The 26,938-nt window shown below is 39.8% G+C and overlaps 1 protein-coding gene across 1 annotated transcript in view; it reads left to right on the plus strand.

Annotated features, from left to right (window-relative positions):
* The first annotated feature begins 3,436 nt into the window (after nt 1–3,436).
* grm8b (glutamate receptor, metabotropic 8b) overlaps nt 3,437–26,938 on the plus strand; it is a 163,399-nt gene continuing 139,897 nt past the window's right edge. The window contains exons 1-2 of the mRNA XM_058407489.1: nt 3,437–4,079; nt 5,319–6,127. Of these exons, the coding sequence (XP_058263472.1) occupies nt 5,609–6,127 (519 nt within the window). The 5' untranslated portion in view covers nt 3,437–4,079; nt 5,319–5,608. The remainder of the gene's footprint in view (nt 4,080–5,318; nt 6,128–26,938) is intronic.

Here is a 26,938-nt window from a genome sequence, read left to right on the forward strand (position 1 = left end):
TTTTTCTTTTTTACTCTTTCTTTTTTATGTAAGACAGTCGTAAAAAGCATTTCACTACATGTCGCAAGGCTGGGGGCTTAAGCTGCCACTGTTGGGCCCTTAAGCAAGGTCGGGGGCTTAAACTGCCACTGTTGGGCCACTGTTAGGCCCTTAAGCAAGGTCGGTGGCTTAAGCTGCCACTGTTAGGCCCTTAAGCAAGGTCGGTGGCTTAAGCTGCCACTGTTAGGCCCTTAAGCAAGGTTGGGGGCTTAAACTGCCACTGTTGGGCCACTGTTAGGCCCTTAAGCAAGGTCGGTGGCTTAAGCTGCCACTGTTAGGCCCTTAAGCAAGGTCGGTGGCTTAAGCTGCCACTGTTAGGCCCTTAAGCAAGGTTGGGGGCTTAAGCTGCCACTGTTAGGCCCTTAAGCAAGGTTGGGGGCTTAAGCTGACACTGTTGGGCCACTGTTAGGCCCTTAAGCAAGGTTGGGGGCTTAAGCTGCCACTGTTGGGCCACTGTTAGGCCCTTAAGCAAGGTTGGGGGCTTAAGCTGCCACTGTTGGGCCCTTAAGCAAGGTCGGGGGCTTAAACTGCCACTGTTGGGCCACTGTTAGGTCCTTAAGGCCCACAACCACCTAAGTAATGTGTATGTGACAAATAAAGGCAACTTCACTTACTAGCTTAATTAGTTAGGCTCTTACCTAAAAAGACTTATTGCTGTATTTAAAGCAAAAGGTGCTTTAAAAGAAAGGATTCATTAAGGGGTGTTCGTAACTTATGCAACCAGGCTATTGTATTAAATTTTTACTCTTGTGTTTATTTTTCATTTACATTCTTTTATATCCATAAGGTGGAAATAATCTGATATGATTCATCTTGGTTCCATATTTTACATAAAAAAAATTAAATAGAGGTGAGTAAATGTTTTATATCCACTTTATATCCAACTGTATAGAGCTGCTTAGGTTGCCAGTTCCCAGTGTGAAGGATCTTTTTTAGCTCTTCTTTGTTATTCCACATATAGTTGTAACATTGGGATCTATATATTGCTCATTCTGAACACACTAACAGTGCTAGAATTATTTTGGGACAACATGAGACATCAGACATCAGAATGAGTAACAGTAACAGACAGAGCAAAATCAATTTATACAGAGAATAGACTATACAGCAAACAATACACGGTGAACATAAAACACTACAGGAGACCAGGTCTTTGTTGCACAGTAGTAATGATAATGTAAACTCTGATGGTAATGTAAACTGATAGTCCTGAGCAGATAGTCTAAACATGCAAATTGACTTGTGCTTGGATTGTTAAATATGTCTCTTGTAAAGTGCCTGAGTACAGTGATGGTAATGAAATGAGATGAAATGAAACGAAATGAAATGAGGTGAGGTGTCTGTCAGACTGATCTGCTGAGGAGTCTAATGGTCTGTGGGAAGTGACTGTTCATGAATCTGGTTAACTTGGCCCGGATGCTTCCAGAGTGCAAATAGTCCACGGGAGGGGCACTAAGGCTTTTTCCTGATGCTGCACGCCTTTCTTTAAATATGGTGTATACACCGATCAGCCATAACATAAAAACCACTGACAGGTGAAGTGAATAACATTGATTATCTCTTTACACTGGCACCTGTCAGGGGGGTGGGATATATTAGGCGGCAAGTAAACAGTCAGTTGATGTGTTGGAAGCAGGAAAAATCGGAAAGCCTAAGGATCTGAGTGACTTTGACAAGGGACAGATTGTGATGGCTAGACGACTGAATCAGAGCATTTCCAAAACAGCAGGTCTTGTGGTGTGTTTTGGGTATGCAGTGCTTAGTACCTAGTGGTCCAAGGAAGAACAACCACTGAACCGGTGACAGGGCTCAGTGATGCCTATGTAGAGTGGAGGCTAGCCTGTCTGGTCAAATCCCACAGAACATCTACTTTAGTACAAATTGCTATAAAGACTGCATTGTAGCTTCAGAGCTGTTTTCATGGCACTAGACGGGGCCTACACAATCTACACCGATCAGCCATAACATTGTGAGCAGTGACCGGTGAAGTGAATAAGACTGATGATCTCCTCATCATGGCACCTGTTAGTGGGTGGGATATATTAGGCAGCAAGTGAACGTTTTGTCCTCAAAGTTGATGTGTTAGAATCAGGAAAAATGGAAAAGTGTAAGGATTTGAGCGAGTTTGACGAAGGGCTAAATTGTGATGACTAGACCACTGGATCAGAGCATCTCCAAAACTGCAGCTCTTGTGGGGTGTTCCCGGTCTGCAGTGGTCTGTATCTATCAGAAGTATCCTTTAAGTCCTGTAAGTGTTCTACAAGTCCTGTAAGTTGCAATGTTGGGCCTCCATGGAAGTCCTCACACCTCGCAACTTACAGGACTTAAATGATCTGCTGCTAACATCTTGGTGCCAGATACCACAACACACATTCAGGGACTTAGGGGTGTCCATACTTCGATGGGTCAGGACTGTTTTGGCAGCAGAAGGGGGACCAACACAATATTAGACAGGCAGTCATAATGTTATGCCTGATCAGTGTATAGCTAGCGGTTTTAATGTTATGGCTGATCTGTATATGTTTTCGATGGCATAAAAACACAACCCAGAAATGGACTGGGCAGACTTCACCACCCGCTGTCTGAGACAGAGCAGTATTATATAACAAACAGTGAAGCTACAGGTCAGGACACTGTCTGTCAGGAAACACCTGTCCAAAACCACCCCTTCTTTAATCTTCTTAAGAAGTAGAAATGCTCTTTTGTCATCTTAAGGGTTTACAAGTTGTTGAAGGATGAAGGATGACACCCAAGAACTTAAAACTGCTCACTCTTTGTATTGTGGCACTGCCAGTGTGAGATACTCAGGACTATCACATGCCAACATTCATCAATCATCACTTCTCACAGTATGAGAGACTGCTGTCATATATATTCTATGCCATTATTGGTATTTACATAGATTTATGTTTCCTATATCTATGGTAATTGTGAGAGCATCTTAGAAAAGCCATCAGGTAAGACTTTTACTCCTACATTATATATATGGCCAAAGGTTTGCGGACACCTGACGGTCATACTCATATGTGCTTTCTAAATATCCAGTTCCAGATTTAGTCCTTTAACCTATAGCTTCCACTTTTCTGGGAAAGCTTTTTACTAGATTTTGGAGCGTGGCTGCCAGGATTTGTGCTCATTCTGAAACAAAAGAACACCAAACTTTGAATCCTGATACTGGAGTAACCCACATCCTGCACATTTTAGTGCTGATTCAAGTAATACTGCTGTTTCAGAGTTGAAGTGGGTTAGGTTCGACTAGGAACAACAATAAACTATGCAGTGCAGTGGGTTCTCCAAGACCAGGGCTGGGATCCTGCGTTTATATCTTCAACGATCCCTGCCTCCAGCCTGTGTTGTACGGAGTTTGCAAGTCTCCATCAGTCCAAAGACATGCGTTGCAGGTTGAGTGGCATCTCTAAATTGTCCGTAGTGCGTGAATGGGTGTGTGCGTAAGTGTGTGTGCGTGAGTGTGTGTGCCCCGCGATATACAGGCTCCCCGCGACCCCGTGTAGAATTAACGGATGGAGAAAATGGATGGCTTGGATGGGCGAGAAATCAACACCAGATGGCGCAAGCACATTATTTTTCTCCATGCATCATGATGATTGCAGTTGCTACACTCGGCACCAAACTGCGGCTCTGTGCGTGTGCGCTCGCATTCTCATTACAACACTGGAGCTAATTAAGGCGCGAAGGCAACACAGGAGGCGATGCACGATTTCACAGACTCACTTCAAGCTGTAGCCAAAAGTTGCTCTTGCCCTCCATTTTCCACTTTTCGTTACAACGTTGCCTCGTTCCACGTGCATAAACAATTTCTGCGCACAGACACGGTTGTGTAGATATGTGAACTGATTCGGCGAATCTTACCCTCGACTTAGTGAGGAGAAAGGAAACAGTAATTATCCACACAGGAGGCATGCAGCTGCGAGTATGAGTGTGTTTGGTGTGTGTGAGGAGAGCTGATGCTGTAACCTGCTCCGCGCGCTCTCCTCCAGCAGAGCAGCCGGAAACAGTCACCGGAGCGCCATCATCACCAGGTAATTCCTAAATCATTTATATATATTTAAAAAAAAATAAAATAAAAAAATGCACGGAGTGACTTAAGTGCTCAAAGGTGTTGCATTTGATTTCGATTCGATTTGCTTGTGCATTGGACTCAGTTGCGGGGAGTCTGTGCACCACGAGCGTGCGCCTGCGACAGATGTTTCTTCCTCCAGCTGATGCACCACACTCAGTGATTCAGGTGCACTCTGTCTTTGTTTTTAAGAAGGATGCAATGTCAGATATATGAACGTAACCAGGGCAAAGGATTTCCTTTAAGCCCATTTACGAGCAAGGAAACCCATCTTCTTACTGTTCATGAAGCCATCACAAGGCGCGTGGATGGTAAAGATGTTGCACTATGGCTCCGCTTTAATTAACACTTAGAATAACATTTTAGCTGTTTTTTTTGGAGGGGGGTTGGTTTCCACGCGAGAGCCGTGGATTTATTCTTGAAGGAAGCTTGACTGTTTCAGTGAGCTCGTGTTCTCCTGAATTTAAGCTCTTGTAATTGTCAAGCAAGTCTTTAAGAAAGGGAAGCACATTTACTGAAGAAATGTGGTTTAGATCAGTGACACATGAAAATAAACAAGAGATTGCGACAGTAAGTTATAATGGCTGCATTCTCAGGTGTGAGAACGATTAGTAGTATAATTGTGCGTGTGTGCATTTGTGTGTGTGTGCGTTTGTGTGTGTGTGTGTGTGTGTGCGCGCGCGCGCCCAAAGCAGATTTTATAATAGACCATTGCAATTTAAATGTTATGCGCTCTGTACAGCTTACACTCACGCTCTTCTTTATATTTAGCATTAAATATGTAAAGAATTATTCCAACGTTTGATTAAGGAGCAGACCCGAGATTTCCGACGGTGTGTGTGCGTGCGTGTGTGTGTGTGCGTGTGTGTGTAGACTTGTTTTTATATCTTGTTGGGGACCAAATAATTCCCAAAGGAATACGAATATTGGTCAATAGTAACCTCGTGGGATTATTTGGCCGGTCCACTTCAACAAAAAATGCAAATAATCCCCCCCAAAAAGGTAGGAACTATGTGCTCTTGGGTATTGAGGTTAAGGGAAAGGTTAGATTTTGGTGTAGGTGTCACATAAACTAGCTTTATTGACATTTGTCATTAGATGGTGCTTACAAAAATAGTAAAAAACTACTGTGTGTGTGTGCGTGTGTGTGTGTGTTTTGGAAAGGATTGCTCATTCCTCGGCTCTTCTCTTTCCTATACAGGAATCCACAGGAGTCTGTGAGATCTGCAGCCTACAGCATCACAATGTATGATTGCTGAATGTACCATTCCCCTGTCACACACCCATGGTTAACCTCCGGAATCTGACGACCAGAGGATGGTTGCTCCACTTCGGGATCTCTGCACACAGGTCATTGCTTCAACTCTGAGGTGTACTGGCCATACCTTTGACCTCACACACCTGTTTCCTACTTGCCACCTGCTACAGTAACTGCTGCACATCTCCACCTCTGTTTAATTGCCTGCTTAGTTCTTTTAACACATCACTATCATGGCGAGGTTCCCAACATGGCAGGGTTGCCTTTTTATGCTGTCAGTGGCAAGCTGTTCCTTCACCTACGGACCTCAGCGCCTAGTGGACCCTCTTATGCCCCCTGCTCCTGAATATGCTCATTCCATTCGAATAGATGGAGACATCATCCTGGGTGGCCTCTTCCCAGTCCATGCACGAGGGGAACGTGGCGCCCCATGCGGCGAACTGAAGAAAGAGAAAGGCATTCATCGCTTGGAGGCCATGCTCTTTGCTATTGATCTCATTAACAAGGACCCTGAGCTGCTGCCCAATATCACTCTGGGTGCTCGCGTCCTGGATACATGCTCGAGAGACACATACGCTCTGGAGCAGTCGCTCACCTTTGTGCAGGCGCTGATTGAGCGCGACCCCTCCGATGTCCGCTGTGCCAGTGGAGAGCCGCCCATCTTTGCCAAACCTGACAAAATTGTCGGAGTGATCGGCGCATCTGCTAGCTCTGTCTCCATCATGGTAGCCAACATCCTGCGGCTGTTTAAGGTGAGTTAATCAAATGCATACACACATTGCCCTGTTAATTATGCAGTTGAATACCTCCTCTTGAATTCTCTAGAGGATAAATTATTAATATTCTAAAATGCAAGTACATTTTAATTTTTTTTTTTTACCCAGCATCCATGCAGACTTTTCCAATTAAGTCTGTGTGCATTTGTGGCAGCAGGTAGACTAGTCGCAGTATATGTGCTGCTTTAGATGCTTCGATCAATCACTGGTTTACATGGATTGTAGGCGCCAGCTCTACTTACAAAAAGTGAGGTAATTACCAGATTACTACACAGCTAGAGTTTTCAAGTATTCCGAAATTCAGCATTGTTATTGACTTTGTTTAGATCCAGTTACTCTTTAATTCACTGAACAGGAAACACACTCCACTAATGATGATCTATGAAGTGCATTTGTACCAGTTAACAATTTGATGTGCTTCACTTACAGTAGCCATTATCACGAGGCTAGAACGAACATTTGTCCCCCTGTAGGTCTGAAAATGCTGCTTTATCTTGTTTCCAGGTTATCTTGTTTCTTGTCACATTAATAATTAAGTGTCTGACAGACACACTATATATAGCTGACTTGTAATTGGATATATATATATATTTTTAAAAAAAATAGGGTTTGGGGTTATCAGATGAAGGGAATCGCCATTTAATCAGGAAATCCGAAACTGCCATGACTTCATCTGCTGAAGAGATTACAGCCGAGCGCTTTGTGGGTGAGGAACATAAATCCGTATGAGCAATATGATATGAGCAATACGAATTAACGCCATCACGTGTTGACGTGATGCTGGGTTTTGCTATAAATCATCTTATTAACTCGTTCATCTTCAAACACTTGTGACAGTGAAACTGTCCCTTTCTCAGCATTCCTGTGGTTAAAGTAGTGACTCTTCACTGGAATAGGTTGTGATGCAACTCCGTGCAGGCGTAATATCTAGACAGTACAGCTCTGCTGAGGATAGTGGTGTATAGCAACAAAGAAGAATGTACAGTAGGTTCTGGGTGTATTTCTATGTCAAAGGAAAATGTTTGTGTTAACTCTCTTTTTTTACAAGAAGGATTCTTTCCACAATAAATTTCCCCTAGGCTCTTACATTATTTACAGCTGATCAGATGACTTTTAACCTGAAAGAGTTGATGCACTATTTAATTTGTGAAAAAGCCTTCACACATTACACAAGATGTAATAAGAAAATAGCCATCAGTGCCATATTATATATATATATATATATATATATATATATATATACATATATATATGTATGTATATATCAGAACCAGCATTAACTTCTTCAGCAATTTGAACAACAGTAGCTCGTCTGTTGGATCAGATCACACGGGCCCCACGTGCATCAGTGAGCCTTGACCACCCATGACCCTGTCGCCGGTTCACCACTGTTCCTTCCTTGGACCTCTTTTGATAGATACTGACCACTGCAGGCCGGGAACACCCCAAAAGAGCTGCAGTTTTGGAGATGCTCTGATCCAGTGGTCTAGTCATCACAATTTGGCCCTTCGTCAAACTCGCTCAAATCCTTACGCTTGCCCATTTTTCCTGCTTCTAACACATCAACTTTGAGGACAAAATGTTGACTTGCTGCCTAATATATCCCACCCACTAACAGGTGCCATGATGAGGAGATCATCAGTCTTATTCACTTCACTGGTCACTGCTCATAATGTAATGTCTGATCGGTGTATACGCCTAGATGTGATCAGATAGATCGATAGTTTTCCAGGGGCTTAGCTGTCCTAATATAATGGCTGACAAATGACATTAGTTTCAGTGTTAACAAGCTGGAATGATTATTCTGGATGATTTTAGAGATTCTGTTTCAATCCTATTTGTGTTGTGTGGTTATGCTTGAACTTTCTCTCACACCTTTTTTCTATCAGGATATATGCAGTGTCAGCTGAAAGAATTAACATTGCTTACAGTTGAGAAAAATAACAAGTGTTGTTTCTCTAAGACTCTTCACATGTAATGAAAAAGGGGTCATGGGGGTTACTTGTAGAGGCTACTTGTCGATTATTTCGTCTAGACTCTCTCACCTAGTGCTTGTTTTTTCTGTCTGTCTGTCTGTCTGTCTGTCTGTCTGTCTCTCCCTCTCTTTTTCTCTCTCTCTCCCTCTCTTTTTCTCTCTCTCTCCCTCTCTTTTTCTCTCTCTCTCCCTCTCTCTTTCGCTCTCTTTCTCCCTCTCTCTTTCTCTCTCTCTCCCTCTTTTCTCTCTCTCTCTCTCTCTCCCTCTCTCTCTCTTTCGCTCTCTCTCTGTGTCTCTCTCTCTCTCTCTCTCTCTGTCTCTCTCTCTCTCTCTCTCTCAGCATTTGTAGCCTCTCCATTCTGTTCTGTCTCCTTTCACCTCCTCCTTCCTCAGCTCTGGGTTTGTACTATCACAAGCGAACAGACATTTTCAATGTGTTTTATGCTTTAAAACAGAAAAGAGGCAACTAAAAGTAAAGAAGAAAAAGGAACGAGATAAAACTGGCTTTTTCATTATCCACTGGCATATTTTGTTCTCCCTCCCTCATGCAGTGTCACATGTGAAACGCTTCTTAGCCTAATTACACAGCAAGCTTTTGATTCTGGAAAAAGCTCAGCTCATTACTAGTTAAACTAGTCGACTACTTCTGGAAATCAAGCGACAGGATGGTAATTAAGGAGTAAACCTATTTTAGGGTGAGCTGTAATGAGTGTGGACAGTACACATGTTGTATTTATACACTTATCAGACTACTACCTCTTGCTCTTGTTTTGACTGCTTTCTTTTTTAGCTTGCTAGATAAAGTTAATGCAAATAACTGATGAAATCATATGCCTAGGTTACCTGGAGGAACGGATGATTGACGTTTTACAGTATGTGGGTGATTTCACTTGCTGCAATGTTAGCAAAGTGTTAGAAAAGGCCACAACGTTATCAGTCAACATTTATTCTTTAAAATTTAGAGACCTCCTACATGCACTGAGATCTTTGCTGGCTAGAGTTCTAATAACACTGCTTGTAGTTGGAATTTCTGCCAAAGTTCTGGCTTTACTTTGTTAAGTCAAGCCAATCAGCAGAAGGCGTCATGCAGGAGAGCGCTTCTGATTAGCCGTAAACCTTGTAGAAACAACAACCAGCAGTGAGCAAAGCCTGTGGTAGTGAGAACCAGAGCAGCTTCGGCGTGAGCAAAGATTCTGGAAAGATTTTGCACTAGACTTTAAATTATGAGGAAGAAATTGAAGCGGGGACACTGGGTGAGATGGAAATTTTCAAGCAACAACATATATTTAAATGACTTCTTCGAATCTTCTAGGAGATCTGCAAGAAGAAGTTTTATTTTATTTTTTCTGTGATAAAAATGTTAGATGTGCCAGTTGACATATGAATCCAAAATGATTGACAGTTGTGCAAGTAGCTCTGAGCTTGAAAGATGCTCTGATGCTGCGCAATTCCCTTTATGTCACGGTAAATAGTTCATTAACGTGATTTTACTGGGAGCTTCACCAAAAAAATAAATAAAAACTGGGAAGAAGGAGTCATGGGGATAAAGTTAGAATAAATCTGCAGAAGAGTGACCGAAAGCGATATAACAAATTGTTCTTGAACGTCAGTCACTAGCAGTCTGGAAGACACCTTCTTCACTTTAAACTGTTAGATTGTCGAAGGTTAATAAGGTTATACATTAATTGTGTGAGCCTCAGGCTAGTTCAGTGAAGCTGCAATTACTTTTCTTATGCTTAAATCTAATAAATGCAATATTTTATAATTACACGTTAAATGCTATGGGAGAACATGTGGGAGAACACACGGGACTACAGATCAGAAGGTTGTGGGTTCGAAGCCCAGCTCCACCAAGCTTTCACTGCTGGGCCCCTGAGCAAGGCCCTTAATCCTCTCAATGAGGAAAAAAATGAGATAAATTCGAAGTCTCTCTGGATAAGAGCATCTGCTAAATGTTTATATCTTTATGATTTTTTGTTCTGCTTTTTTGCTTCATCCAGTTTCAATTCTAGTAACCAAGAGTACAGCTACAAATAATATCTAATAATTATATTTATATATTTAAATATATACATATTTGTTGTCATGATGTTTACAGTAACGTATGATTCTAAACTGGTCAGTGTATAAAGCAGGCTCAATTAGTCAGTGCGTACTGGTCAGTAAAACTGGTCAGTATATAAAGCATGCTCAGTTGACTGATATGATCAATTCATTAATCTTATATATATATATATATATATATATATATATATATATATATATATATATATATATATATATATATATATTATAATAAATAAATTTTGGTGGTTGTGCTACTGCTTTGTTCGAGCTAAAAGAACATTCAAGACTTTCTAAATTAAACCTAAATAAATTCTTCTTGGCCTTTGACTGGATCGTGGTTGTAATTTGGCTGAAGTCCAGCCGTCTCAGCAGTCTGCTACCCTATGGCATCGAAGGCATAAGTCGTATAACCACGAAGCTCTTCTATTTTTTATGTTAATTTTTCTCCTATAGTTGTTTACACATGATTTACTTTAACTTCTACTTTCCTTCTACTTATCTTATACTAGTTCTCAAGTGTTACTGTTGCACACTGGGTAAGGAAGTATGTCTTTAGACCTGAATAGATCTATTGTAAGTATAGAATACAGTAGATGTCAAAATTCAGGCATTACAGTATGACACAATACATCACAGCAGCTTCGAAGCATAATCTTTATCTGTGGATTCTTATTAATTTGTGCTTCAGTGGTGCAATTTAAGATCAGTCAGATCTAGCTATTTTTACCTTTATATGTCACAATCCATTTGGACACGTTATACACTGATATTATAGTAATGTAGCACCACTTTGTTCTTCTTACACAAATTGGTGTTCATATTGGTGACCAGGTTGGGAGATCGAGAACCTGAATAACTTTTATAAGAACACTTCTCTGATTTTGAGCAGTAATGTTAAGAAGGTTGCATATTTCTGGAGGATACTTGGGTATGTTAAAGGAGAACCATGCTTTATTATGGGGAATGTGGTAGTGAGGTCCACCAAGCTGCCACTGCTGAGACCCTGTGCAAAACCCTTAACCCTCAGCTGTATAAAATGAGATAAAGTGTAAGTCGCCCTGAATAAGGATGTCTGCCAAATGCCTTAAATGTATGTAAATGTGATTACTAGTTTGATTCTTGGCTTTACCTAGATACCTCTGCTGTACCTAGCTTTGAACGCAGTGTCAATATTTAATGCATATATTCACCCTGGGTAAGTTACCAGTTACTGAAATGTATTTCTGTTTTATCCATTAGTGTGGTTTTGTCTTTAATTCTCTCCATAATTAATTAACAACATCATTTCAGCTAGTGAAATGTCACTGTAGTGAGCTAGCTAGATTTATAAGTGAAAAAAATTTCGTCAAATAAAACGATATACTTTATTTACAATATATATTGTATATATATACAATTTATCTAATATATATATAATATTTATCAATTACAAAGTAGTCGTGTAAAAATGTTTATGATGCTTCTGAGCACCGACTTCCTGGTGGTTTTTAAGTCTAAGATGTCAGTCATGCTCATCTGCAGCCCCTTTGAGAGCTCTCCCAGTCATCATATCGAGAACCCATGCATTTGGGCAGAACAAGTGAAGAGCTCACTGTCTAATAAATGTTGAGAAAAAGCATTACAAATGTCTGGCTCTTAGTCAACAATAGTTTCCAGGTTCAGGGACGGAGAATACCAACAATACAGCGTTGTGTTTGAGTAAAAATGGCTGCAACAACTCCCAGCATGTCATCCTTCCACTGGAGAGTAGAGGTGCTCATATTTTAATCAGCATTATTCTGCCTCAAGCCAAGTCAGAGTTTGTTTACTTGCATACATATATGAAATAGAAAAGTGTGTGTGAGCTTATGTTTGTGTGTACAAACTATAACTATAAGCCATATTTCTTCATCGTATTTTACCTCATTATATACTGGTTTCAACAAAAGATTTAACTATAAGGTATTCATTTAATTCATTCAGTTTATTTGTATAGCGCTTTTAACAGTGGACATTGTCTCAAAGCAGCTTTACAGAAGTATAGAAACATAGAAAAATGATAAGTTACTGTTTTATCTCTAACGAGAAGCCTGGGGTGATATGAGGAGATGATCTGAGGAAGAAACCTTGAGAGGAACCAGGCTCAGAAGGGATCCTCGTCCTCATTTGGTGACACTGGACAGTAAATAATGTAACTGTTGATAATGTCCTTTCTACAACAGTAAACTGTGAAACTAATAGGTCAGTATAGTTTCTGAGTTCATTATAGACTTACCACTAATTCCTAACTGCTGAAAGCTGACCGATGTGATGGCAGTTCAGAGACAGTTTGATGGTCTTCAGTGGTTCTATCCACAGCAGTCCGCTGGATCACCGTCTGTCCATGCACCACCAAGTGACGAGACTTCAACCAGGGGTAGACGGTCTGGATGGATCAGGCAGGTCCGGAAAGAGGAAGTGGTCACACTGGGAACTCAGAACACCGGGAGCTCAGAAGTGGGACATATAGCTCGACACAGAAAGATTAGTTATGTTCTAATTAGAATTAGTTATGTTCTATAACTATTATATTTCACTTGGAAAGTGCTCTGATTCTAGTCATTCTGAAGAGAGAAAGTAGCATTATTATTATTTCTTTAAAAAGGCAGTCTATTTCCCAGGAGGAACAAAGGGCGTTGGGAGACTGTGCATTTGTCTAGGTCTTGCTTGCTTGTAGATCTACGTTGTGTTTAACTACTGCCTTTATTACGACTTTGTCAACACTGACCTCACCATTTCCCCTTAGAGGAATCTCCACTGCCATTTTAAGGACCATTGCGATGCTTTATTAGCTCAAGTGAAATTAGATGTTGGATGAGCCCTTGGGGGCTTGAAATATTGAGTGAACATTACTGTAGAATTCAGGAGCAAGAACCCTGTCAGTAAGTCGTTAGGAAGTGAGTTCTTTGGCTTAAAAATGCACTCTGAATCTGAGTTCTTTGCATTAAAAATGCAAAACGATAGTAGATTAAAAGATGAATTATAATATACATGGCGGTACAGTGGGTTTTGTCTAGTTACCTCCACTAAAACATGACAGTAGATGGACTGGCTACATTAAACTGACCCTATGTGTGTGTACATGGTGCACTTTGATGGATTCAACAATCAACACTGACAGGATAATGAAGCTACTGAAGATGAGCGACTGAATAAATGAATACAAATAAAACATACCACTTGTCCGGTACACTGAAACCTGGTTTCAACCGTTTTATCTATATTTGACAGCCAATAGCAATTCATTACTTTATCCTGGGCTAATTAACCCAGAATTTAGTTCAAGCACCGGCTAGCTTGCAAGCTAATATGACTGAAAATGAAAATGATAACTACTGCTGAGTTAGAGTAAGTGCATTCAGAGTGTCATACACTCCCACTGTGCTAAAAGATTACGTCTACTTACGATCCGTGACACCATGGTGAAATACGGAGATACTCTGGCTATTAGAAATATTTCAATAGACACTAAGCAGTGTGGTCAATGTTTATGCAATCACTAGCCAAAATGTGTTTAGTGTTCAAATAAATGATCTATTTTCCATTATCTTCAGGAATATTGTGCAAAATACTTTGCATTTTTGATGATATAGTGATACGTTTGCAAGCTGCTGCTTACTCTTCGTAATTTTGATTTCTAAATTGCTCCAGACATTTTTTGGCAGTGTTCCATCTTTCAGAGAGAAAAAACGTGGGTTTACCCAATCAGATAAGCTGAGAGTGAGGAGAGCTTCTCTGATGAGCTATGCTGTGAGCTTTTCTTGCTTTCTTTCTTAATTTATTTTTCTTTTTGAGCATTTCAGTTTATCAAATTTTAGGAGTCTCAGATCTACATATCGTTTGTCCTCAAGGGCCTTGCTGTTGCTATTGCATTAATCTCGATATATGTAATTCTTAAATATACATGCGTATTGACCAGATTATTCATTTTCAGTAATTCCTGAGAGACTGGTATCCGTACAGTCGGTTCAATAAGAGATCGCTTCAAATGTCTCAAGCATTATCCGTTTGTAAAGGTTGATAAGCACATCTGCGCAAGAGTAAGTAAAGGTTGATCGTATAAAATCCTTTGACAAATCAAGCTCAGGAAAAGCTGTTGGCTCTCAAATGCACAGAGTACTTTATTGCCAGGTGTTGAAGCAGTACTCACACTATGGCACTGACTAAAGATATGTTAGGGTTTTTTATCGGTTAAGACGATGCTACGGGTAAAATTCTAGTCACTTTTTAAGACTAGAATTTGGTTTTAAGGCTAGAATTTGGTTCTATGGTTTTAAGACAGAATCTTAAAAATACATGGAGATGCTTAAAAATCATCCATTTTTAGCCAAATGAAAATATATCCGGTTTATATACACACCCGTAATACAATTTTTAGCACATGGTTTTATTCCATAGTAGTAGCCAAGACGGGGAAATTGGTTTGATTAAAGCATAAATGATGCTTTAATAATGTAAGGGTAGAAAACATGGACACACACAAAATAACAAAACATTGTTCGATTTTGTTATTGGGTGAGTCTAGTCAGCTCACTAGTTCAGTAGTCAGGGCACAACATCAGGGAATTGGACATTTTTAGTTTTGTCTCAATCACAGAACCCTGCAGAATCCAGTTTACTGGAACATTCGCTGCTGAACAGCCCCCCCCCACCCCCCACCCCCAAAAAAAAATGCACCGCAAAACAACCAGAGCACATTGATGCTCACTATGTTCCCTTACTAGAAATAAAGTCATACTTTCTGAAGCTTTTAAGTTAGAAAAAAAACGCAAACAGACTCTCAGTCAGCCTCATTTTCAGATATAATTAGCTTGTTATTGCTAATGTAGCTCTCAAATGATTACTTATGTTAGCTATTTTTAATATGAGTTGGCATTCTATGTATATGCGGTTTGTTTAAAGTCAAGTGTAGCTCAAGTGGTTAAGGCTCTGGGTTGTTGATCAGGGTTCACGCCCCAGCCACACCAAGCTGCCACTGTTGGGCCCTTGAGCAAGGCCCCCAAACCACCCTGCTCTAGGGGTGCTGCATCATAGCTGACCCTGCGCTCTGACCCCAAACGCCAAGGATGGGATATGCAAAGAAAGAATTGTGCAGTAATGTATATGTGACAAATAAAAATAAAGACAACTTAACCAGCGAACCTATGACGGGACAGGATCGCATGTCATTAAGCTAACAAATATAAAACTGAAATATATGTTCTGTTTGGGTTTTTACAGTGATGTAAGAGAATTTAGAAAGTCACTGGAAACTGAGTCATCAGTGTCCCAGTGTGTAATGAGGCAGGATCCTGGTAACTGATATACTGATACACCACTTAGGGAGCTAAAGAGCTGATCGAGACACATAAAACTAAATTAAAATAATAGTAATAAAACAAAACTCTCTCTTTTACAAGGAAGAAAAATCATGAAAATAAAGGTAGATTTATGGCATCCACATTGTTTTATTTATTTTTTTGATATACAAATAACAAACATGTTTGACGTTTGTGGAACCAAGAACAATGACAGTCCGAATGGCGACATGCACAGAAGTCAGTATACATCGAATGCTTTTAAATAGAAGCTGGGGCTGATTTCTTTCTAACTCAGACTGTAGGTTCATGCAGTCACATCCATATGAAATGCCAGCTAAATTTAGTGTTTGTTGGGGCTTGATATATTTTTAAGCCCTCCCTAGGCCTAGTACCCTAAGCCTAGGTGTTACAGACTGCCAGAGTACTAGGGGGCGCTGGTGCTGTTCATTGTGAATGTCATGTGATCATGTCTCTTATGTCTTCACCTGTGGTTGATTACTTGTAATGTGGTTTGCTATTTATACCCTTCCTCTGGTGTTGAGTCATTGTTTCACAACCTGTTCACAATGTCTGTGTGGTGTCACGTTCGGTTTTCTTTTCCACGTTATGTTTATTTAGGACTGTGCTTTTCTTTCTGTGATATCTCTGTGTTTCCAGGTATTTGCGTTTTTGTTAATAAACCAAGGATTGTTTTCATCCTGCGTATGGGTCTGGTTGATGATGTTCTCCGAACCCGTGACACTAGGCCACTTCTCTGAAATACCTGTCATCAGTAGTGATTGAGAAATATCGTTGCAGGTCTGATAAAAAGGAATGGTGGATTACTTTGTCAATCAAAATGATTTTTTAAAATGCTTTTGGAGTAGAAAATAGAAGTAAATAGTCGAATCAAACATTGTCCAGTCGGAGTACCAATTACATAAAGGGACAAATGACAGAACTGTGGAAATGCTGAAAGAGTGCCTCTTAGTATCTGTATGAATCTTAGTATGTGGGATATATTAGGCAGCAAGTGAACATTTTGTCCTCAAAGTTGATGTGTTAGAAGCAGGAAAAATGGACAGGCATAAGGATTTGAGCGAGTTTGACCAAAAGGGCCAAATTGTGATGGCTAGACCACTGGATCAGAGCATCTCCAAAACTCCAGCTCTTGTGGGATGTTCCCGTTCTGCAGTGGTCAGTATCTATCAAAAGTGGTCCAAGGAACCGGCGACAGGGTCATGGGTGGCCAAGGCTCATTGATGCACATGGGGAGCGAAGGCTGGCCCGTGTGATCCGATCCAACAGACGAGCTACTGTTGCTAAAGAAGTTAATGCTGGTTCTGATAGAAAGGTGTCAATATAGACAGTGCAGGACGGGTCAGGGCTATTTTGGCAGCAAAAGGAGGACCAACACAATAATGTTATGCCTGGTCTGTGTATATTAGAACATATTGTTTGTTCAATTAAAATATGCATTTATTATTTTTTATATTCCTCGTTCCTTTGTGCCTAGGTGGAAAAGTCCTCTGCATATGATGAGACCTCATGCTATAAGACTCAATCATAATGGTTTTATAAAGCAATGCCAAGTTGTTGGGAGGTAGAAGAATTTTAGCCCTCTCATTCAAAATCCCCACCAGCTGTCACTGGGTCTATTTTTAAAAAATCTAGATTTATAAAATGGCAAAAGTAAAAGAAAAATGTGAGAGGAAAGGAAAAGAACCAGAATCAACTGTTTGTGTCATTTAGATTTTTAATGCTTCCTATGATGCCCCTCTTCACCTGATGGGGCTGATGAAAAGCCTACGCCATTTCATCCTGTATGGTTTAAAGAGTGCATAAGCAAATCTGACTGGAACGAACAACATACACCTTGAGACAGGATGATAAGGCTTTAAAGAATGCATGCCTTATTGTGTGCTCTTTTTTCATAAAGCTGGACAATTTGCCAGATCTAGCAGGGTGTTATTGCCACTCCCAGGTTCTCAGGATTGAATGAAGCGTCGCATTGCAGTCTTAATCAATACACCACCTCAGCTCTATTGTAGGAAGGTAGGGGAGCTAAACACATGTTTGCCCATGGTACTGAAGCTGTGAATGAAGCATATGCTCATTTATTTTATTAAAACCCATAATGTCTATATATATGTCTGTTCACATTATTGTAATGAGATAAAAAAAATATGTTATGATTGGATAAAACCCAGGATATTCAATAGCCTCTTTTGGATTTATGTGGTCAGCAGGGTCTGAAAAATGAATAGCAATTGCAATCAGTAAAACTGCTTTGAAGGAATGAAGATGAAAGATTCTGAATGACTTTTAAGAATATAGCTTAATGTAGCACAACGCGAGGCTTTGTGCGAATTGTGTGGGCTCAGGAGGGCAGGCTCAGGAAGGCGACTGACACAGAATATCCCCTTAACAGAAAAAGCTTATTGAGTGAAATTGAAGCAGTCAGAGAATTTGGCAAAGGTCGCATGACTGATAAGATACTGAACTGCACTGGCACGTTCCATTCAGTATATGGTGGGCTAAAATATTTAAGCAATAGATGGGTGACAGTGGTATCAAAGGCCTCGTAATATTTTTACCTCGAGCTTTTGAGGCGAGGCTATGAGATTTATATTGAGCTTGACCAGTCACTTTAAGGCAAACTATTTCTGACATTTTTATCACTTATATAATGCAAAGTCACCTCCAAACCACTGTCTTACCTTCATATTTCAAGCTAGGTCTAGGAAGAGTTGACTTTGTGCAAGCTTATAAATTGTCCTCCATACCTCCAGTTTAGATGAAGCCAAAAAACCCCAAAGCCTGTGCGAAGGGAGTAAAGAGAAAACTACACAAAAGAGTGAAATCTATCAGTATAACAAGAAAATATAGTATGTCTTTTCTTTCGTTTCACATCAGCTTGCTCAGTTCTCCGACTCGTGCAACAATTAAAGCCGAGGCAGAAAGAGTTCTTTAATTAATGTCTCCTATACACTGTGGCTGTTATCGACTCTAAAGGACCGAGTAACTTTGATACAATAGATATCTGATGTTACATGCTTAGGTGCTTCTGTAAATTGTCAGTCCTTTTGGATGTAAAATCTGGATTAGCATGCAAAATTAATTACATCCGCTGAGGCAATCTTTCTCAGCCACACACATCCCCTGAGTCCTTGCTAATGAGCGCAGTTCCTGATTCTAATTGTCAAGCGCTGCAAAAGGTATGACAATAGTTTAGTAAAACTAGAGTGTGTGAACAAAGAGACAAGGTACAAGATAGAGCTCTTCCGTGAGACTAACACCTGCGCAGATAAATCGATCGGCTGATTTGAAAAGCCTTTGGATGTGTATGCATATATAAATGAGATATCACTGGCAGACCCAGTCGATTTAATTCCCATGCTCTTGGGATCGCTCGCTCGTCTTTTAAGGTACGCCGTCTCCATCAATACTAATATTTTAGCATCTGTCGTCAGTTCGAGTGATGGGTTACGTTCTCTTGGGCAATTCCTTTTTTGTCGCACTGGACTGAACTGAATCTGTTTTTATTTAAAAAAAAATGGCAGTAATATTGCAAAGCCATCTTTTATATAGCATTTTACTGCAAACTTGTATGTAAATATGGCTGTATAAAATTGTATTAGGAAGAAAAATACATAACCTGTAGTTAACCTGCGTCTGAAGTGTGCCTTCTGTTACCTAAACATCTCCTAACAGAAACCTTCATCATGATCATCATGATCATCATCATCATCATCATCAGTAATTACATATTTTTCTTTGTTAAAGTGTCAGGAGTTACTGGGACAGTTCCTTGCCAGACCACCAGGGGGTCCTGGGAAGTGGTTTATTTATGTATCACCATGTTATTTGCATATGGGCGGTGCCACGTCCTTTTCCTGCTTTCTCACCTGTTCCTTGTTTTCCCCTTGATGTGCTGCCCGATATATGTTTGTCCTGCTGTCATGGTCATTATATTTAAATCTGTTAACGTTGTCGATGTAACACTGTGCGTGTGCCGTAAGGCCGGACGCCGTGTCCTCCAGGTTCTTATGGCATAGTCATGTTTTGTTGAAGTTATCCAGTGTCATAGTTTCCATGTCCTGTTGTAAGTTGTGTTAGTCTTTGTTTTGTTGACAGTGGTAAAAGCAGTGGACATACTGAATGCCTGCATTTTGGGCAAGCGGGCAATCCAGCTTACAGGTTCGATCGGCGGCGTCCGCTTCTGTTCATTTCAACGAGTAATATGGAGTGTTTACCATCTAATCCATGTGTATGAGCTGTTACTGTAGAACAGTGATAACGTATCAGAATAAGCACATGACAAATAAACCGTCTGACACGTTGGAGCTACTGTCTGAGATGCTGTTAAATTATTGCCCAGTTTGTGATTTGAGAATTGTGCGATAGCATGACAACAATTAACTTATATATATATATATATATATATATATATATATATTTTACTTTTTGTGTGTTAGATATGTATGTATAGATAAAAATATTATTTCTTTAGTTATATTCTCTTTAGAGAAGCAGATGGACCATGTCCAGATCTACATTTTACCACTTTGTTACATCACACCCTACACACTGAAGAAGTCAGCCGATTCGAGAGTCCAGTGTCCAGTAACGCTGCTACTGACATTTTCCTTCGGTTCATAAAAGGAGCCTTACGGGTACCAGATCATTTGAAGTGTTTGCTTAGGACTGATGGTCTATGAATGAGGGATTAAGCTAAGTAGAAATTAGTTTTTAAAAATTCCATTTCAAAGAGCATAGTCCATTTTCTCCTTCATCATGACTGACGCCTTTGTCCCCGCAACCATAAAATTTAATGACAGAGGTGATTTTAGCAGAAACCCTCCATTTCCTTGGGATAATAAGTTATATAATCAGGGAAAAGAAATGACATCATTTGTCATATAGACATACTGTGCGTTGTTCACTTACCATACGTTCGGTGTGGACACTCTTACTCATTCTGTCCTGCTTTTTGACATCAGCATTAGAAATGCAAGATTTGTCATGGTGACATGTTGCCCCTGCGTGAATGGTAATTAAAAAGAGTGATCGGTTATTGCGCCTATACGGCCGTCTTAGCTGACGCGGACCATATTCTTATATAAAAAACCACCTGGGATGTTTTCTGAATTTTACCTTTGCTGTGCGAATGTGAGGTTGATGCACACTCCATGTTTCGATGTTTACAGAAAGGAAAAATACTGAATAGGACACTAACTGTTAATGAATAGATTTGCATAATAAGTGCATAATGAGGTTATAGAAGGTCAGTGTCATTGTCCCTGAATACAAGTTTTGATTCTGTTAGCATACATTTACCATAATGATTATACTAAATAAGAATATTGAAGACACTTCCATTAAAATATTAGATTAGAATGGTGTTTAGAACAGTTTAGTAGTAAGTGTTAGGATTTTTTATGTTTTTTTAAAAATGCTAATTGTTTTACATTTTGTAATTAGCCATCATTAGCCTAATCATTATTTGGATCATGTTTTTATCCACGTTCACGTTTAACGGCAGAAGGGCCATTTCTAGCTAGAAGCAGTATAAGCGGTCTCCGGAGCCACCAGCAGGTTGTCACTTAACGCTTCCAAAAATTCAGAAATAGCGGGGAATGGCAGGTTTTTGTTGTAACCCCTGACAAACTCTTGTTGGTTCAGTTTTGCAATCATTAGGAACTGACATCTTCTGTCTCTTGAGGTGAAATTAGCATGTAATCAAATCCCAGGTCTCGCTTGAGAACGTTCCACAGATTTTATTCACCCAGTTCCTCTGAGACTCTACAGCAGGTGTTCGTAAAGCCTTTGCATCCCGGGACACCTTAAAAAATCCATGGACATTTGTCTGAAAAAACAAAAACAAAATAAAAAAAAAACAACACAGCTTAATATTATGAAGGTTATATAAGGTGAAGATACAGTACACTGAAACCAGTTACATAGAACACACACACACATACACACACACACACACACACATATACAAACATACACACACATATACAAACATATACAAACATACACACTCACACACACACATATACAAACACATACACACTCATACACATATACAAACATACACACACATACACATATACAAACATACACACACATATACAAACATATACACACACATACACATATACAAACATACACACACATATACAAACATATACACACACATACACATATACAAACATACACACACATATACAAACATATACACACACATACACATATACAAACATACACACACATACACATATACAAACATACACACACATATACAAACATATACAAACATACACACTCACACACACACATATACAAACATATACACACTCATACACATATACAAACATACACACACATACACATATACAAACATACACACACATATACAAACATATACACACACATACACATATACAAACATACACACACATATACAAACATATACACACACATACACATATACAAACATACACACACATATACAAACATACACACACATATACAAACATACACACTCACACACACACATAGACAAACATATACACACTCATACACTCACACACACACACACACACACTCATACATAAACACACACATATACAAACACACATACACACACATACACATGCACACATACATACACACACATACAAACACATGCACACACACACATATACACACATACAAACATACTCACACACATACACATAAACACACACACACTCTATTTCACTCTGTGTCTCTCTATCTCACACACACACACACACACACAAAGCAGTTTTCTTCACAGGATACCAGCTAAATGTCCCCACAAGGTCACAACTGTCAACTTTTCATATCTGTTGGTCCCCATCCAGATATAAAAACAAGCCTGCACACACACACACACACACACACAATATCTTTTTTGTCACTCTTCAGTGCGTGCTTTATCCTGGTCAGGGTCACAGTGAATCCTGAGGCTATCCCTGGAACACTGAGCATGAGGCAGGAACACACCTTAGACACACACACACTAACACAGATCAATTCTAGCCTCCTACCTGCCTATCTAACTGGAGTACTGGAGGAAACCTACGCTGACACTGACCTGAGCTCAGGGTTGAACTCGAGAACCTCGAGGCTCTGAGGCAGCGGCAGCTAGCAGCTGTGCCTCTGTGCCGTCTAAAACAACATTAAGCTATATTATTTTTTGCTTGTGTTTAAAATTACTAGTTTGCTTTATAGTCAAGTGACACCATCCAGGAACAGGAAACCACCCACACTCACCCCAGCTGCTACAGAAAATAAATGCTTTTCAGATCTGTGGAAGAAAAAAAAAAAAGTCTTGAGTTGAAATTGTTGAAATTAAGCATTAAAAATATCCCGGAGTGACGATGTAGGAGCTGGTTTGAAGAAGTAATTGGATTTAGTATCATTTAGCAGTGATATGAATATAATCTGAAAATATATTAATAGCACATTCCCAGTAAAGACATGCTCCGACTTCAGAAGAAATTCAATACTCTGTGGAGTTTTTTTTTTCCAAAAAACTGTTTGCATTGATATATTAGAGTGTTAAATAAGAACAGATTGAAGGTTAAACAATTAGTTCTGATGATTTACGAGGGCATCGAAGGCAACCGGCTTTATTCTGATATTTTTAAAATAAAATCTTTTTATTTTGTGCAGTGGTTTGTACGGTGTTAATGGAACACTGTTCTTGACTGTTCTTGACCCTGACCCGTCCTGCACTGTGTATTCTGACCCCCTTCTATCAGAACCAGCATTAACTTCTTCAGCAGTTTGTGCAACAGTAGCTCGTCTGTTTCGATCGGATCACACGGCCAGCCTTCTCTCACCACGTACATCAATGAGCCTTGACCTCCCATGACCTCCCTGTCTCCGGTTCACCACTGTTCCTTCCTTGGACCACTTTTGATAGATACTGACCACTGCAGACCGGGAACACCCCACAAGAGCTGCAGTTTTGGAGATGCTCTGATCCAGTAGTCTAGCCATCACAATTTGGTCCTTCATCAAACTCGCTCAAATCCTTACGCTTGTCCATTTTTCCTGCTTCTAACACATCAACCTTGAGGACAAAATGTTCACTTGCTGCCTAATATATCCCACCCACTAACAGGGGCCATGATGAAGAGATCATCAGTCTTATTCACTTCACCGGTCAGTGGTCATAATGTTATGCCTGATTGGTGTAACCTCCAGTTTCCAGTCGGGATCTTTAAATGTGTCTGTTTTTATCAAGCTGAGGGAATTCAGTTCCCTAAACATTGTGATTTATGTGCATTACATACAGTCTAAACAACACATTTGCACGAGTGCTGAGTGTTTGTTGTCTCCTGTACATCAGTATGAATTAATAATGTCATAAAAAGGAGAAGCGGATGAGTTGTAAGCACTTCTACTGTTTTGTTATTCCATTTTAATTCATTTCCATCTCCCTTTCGTTTCTTCTACTGACCCGCTCAATCCTTCTGATTGAAGCTGCATTTCCTCAAAACTCTTCAATGAAGAGATTGTTATTACAGACTTTTCTTCCGACTATATTTTTGTCTTTTAATAAGTTTAACCAATATTCTATTTCATCCAACAATTTCCATCAGAAGGCATTTTTAAGACGGAAAACGTGAAACGTAAATAAACATATGCACCACTGCACTGCACATGCATGCAATGATGTTGTTGAATCTGAAAATAGAAATAGTCAGATTCAGGCATTTATGTAGATATCATCATTTACATTTACAGTTCTGGTGTTTGGCAGAAGCTCTTATCCAGAGCGACGTACCAGAGTGCTTGGAAGTCTCTATCAATTAATACATTAACACTGGTTCAATAGGTCACAGAGTTTGGACACCATTAGCCTAAAACAATACATAACACAAACAGGGAAAAATAAGAGCTAGCTTAAGTATTTCAGAGGTCAGTCGTTTGAAGACGGTCAGTCACTGTCAGCTGTATGGACATCTAGGGGAAGTTCATTCCACCTCCTCAGTGCCAGAACAGAGAGTAGAGTCTAGATGTATACCTACCTCTTACCCTGAGAGATGGTGGGACCAGTGGAGCCGTGCCAGTAGATCTGAGGGAGTGAGGTGCAGTGTGAGGAATAATAAAAGCTTTGAGGTCAGAGGGTGCTGGTCCATTCTTGGCTTTGTAGGCAAGCGTCAGTGTTTTCTATCTGAGGCAGCTACCGGAAGCCAGTGGAGGGAACGCAGCAGTGGTGTGGTGTAGGAGAACTTAGGAGGACTGAAAACACAGCTTCGCACAGCTGCATTATTTCCTGTTTACATTATTTCCTTATTTCCTTACAAATTTCGTTCAAATCAAGCTTAATTGGATGGATTGAAGTGTTTATATAAAGACTTTGCGATACGATTGAGCTGTTAATCAGATTTCTAATCGATTATTTTGTTGCTATAAAATGTAAAAGTTTTACCATTTTAACCGCTTTCCAGTCATCTCATAAGCTCATGCATGCAATGTAGGGTCTGGATTTAGTTTTAGTATTAGTCTTTTGTCAAAAATACATAGAATTTAGTCAAATCTTTTTATGAAATTTTTGTCTTAGCCTCATGGTGGTCCAGCGGCAGGTTCCCATGCTCTCATTTCCACGGCCTGGGTTTGATTCCTGGGCAGGACGCTAACCCAGCAACTTGAAGAGTTAACTCTCAGTGCCGGTCCCAAGCCCGGATTAAATGGGAAGGTTGCATCAGGAAGGGCATCTGGTGTAAAACCTGTGCCAAATCGAAACATGTGGACCAAATGATCCGCTGTGGCGACCCTGAACAGGGAGCAGCTGAAAGAACGTTTTTGTTGATTAAATTAAACTACAGTAATTTTAGTACCAAGCAGTTTCAGTTCATAAAAATGAATTACGAAAGCTAATTGTTAGAATCCATTCTTCACATTTTCCAGAAATGTTTTGTTGTTCTAATTATATTTATTACAGCACACTCTTTCAGCTTCATCCTGAGCTCAGGCTACTGTTTGTCGTGTTCCTGTTCCTGCATGGTGTCCTAATGTGTCCATATAGGTTTCCCAAAAACATGCCAGAAACATGTAAATACTACCTACTTTAAATTCCTCATAGATGTAAATGATGGTGTGAAGGTGTATGTGCAGGAGGAGGCTCTGTGATGTGATGGTCCAGGATGTATTTCTTCCTCACACCCTGTGCTCCAGATCCACCATAAATCTGACCAGGATAAGGTAGTTACTGAAGATGAATGGAATAATTAGATCTTAAATGGAGCACCTAATAGACTTCACATTGTCACCTGTGATTTCGCAAATCCTTTCTACTTCTCCGTGTTCGGCTAAGAGAAATCCATGCAGCTCTTTCAGAGGCACTTTCGAGAATCTTCTTGGTGGTACATTTATTATATTGCTTGATAATTCGTTAATATCATTTTAACACAAAAATAAAGGTTACAGGTGGTAGCTAGAAATCTGACTTTATGCTAATGCGACCAGCGTTAAACCGCTAAGAGCAGAAATAGCTACGGAAAGCTGGATGTTAATGGAGTGAAGATCTTTTTACGGTGCATTATGCTGTTTTTAAAATTGTTTTTTTTATTTTTAATAGTGTTAAAATTCAAAGATGGAATGAGGAAAAATAATCAAAATAATAATTTCTGATATTTTTAGGGGTTTTTTGTTTGTGGAGGAAAATAATAAATATTTTCTGATTAAAAACAATGCATTTTTATTTGGGTTTTTTTTTTTATGCAGCGAAAGCATTATTTTGTACATTTTCTGTATATACCATAACGCTGTTGAATTCTCAATTGAATCAATAGCCTCTTAACCTCTTAATCTCCTCTGATGATTATTTTCCCATAACGTTTTATAAAATAAAACCACTAAACTTCGAATTAATAAGCAGCAATACATTTAGCCATTATATTGGTACCTTCTTGTTCATTTTTGTGCTCCTTTTTTGAATTTTCTCCTGAAGCCTTTTGGAGGTTAGAAAGCATGCTGTGCACCTAGGCGTTGATTGGCAAGAAGTTATGTATAAAGGGGGCACTTTTGCCTATTTCTTCCTGTTTACTACTCCACCTTCCTGGCTTGATGGACACTTCACAAATAACTATCAAACTCCAACTGTTCTGCAAAACCAAGCTCAGAAGCTTTTTCAGTCAGTTTGCAGAAATCTTCCTAGACAAAGCAGGAAGCAACCTTCACTGCTCACCTTCACACCGTTTTTCATTCCTGGATGGTGAGGTCTTGCCGTTTTAGCTGCATTTTACTGTATAGGCAGGATTACTGTGAGCAGCATGTCAGACTCCAGTCCTGGAGGACTTCAGCAGTGCCTAGGTTCGAATTTTACCTCATTTAACACATCCGATTCAACTCATCATCTATTTCCCAGGATGTTCACAGACTGAATTTGAAGTGTTAAAA

This window comes from Hemibagrus wyckioides, linkage group LG14 (genome assembly GCF_019097595.1).
Source record: "Hemibagrus wyckioides isolate EC202008001 linkage group LG14, SWU_Hwy_1.0, whole genome shotgun sequence".
Classification (NCBI taxonomy): Eukaryota; Metazoa; Chordata; class Actinopteri; order Siluriformes; family Bagridae; genus Hemibagrus; species Hemibagrus wyckioides.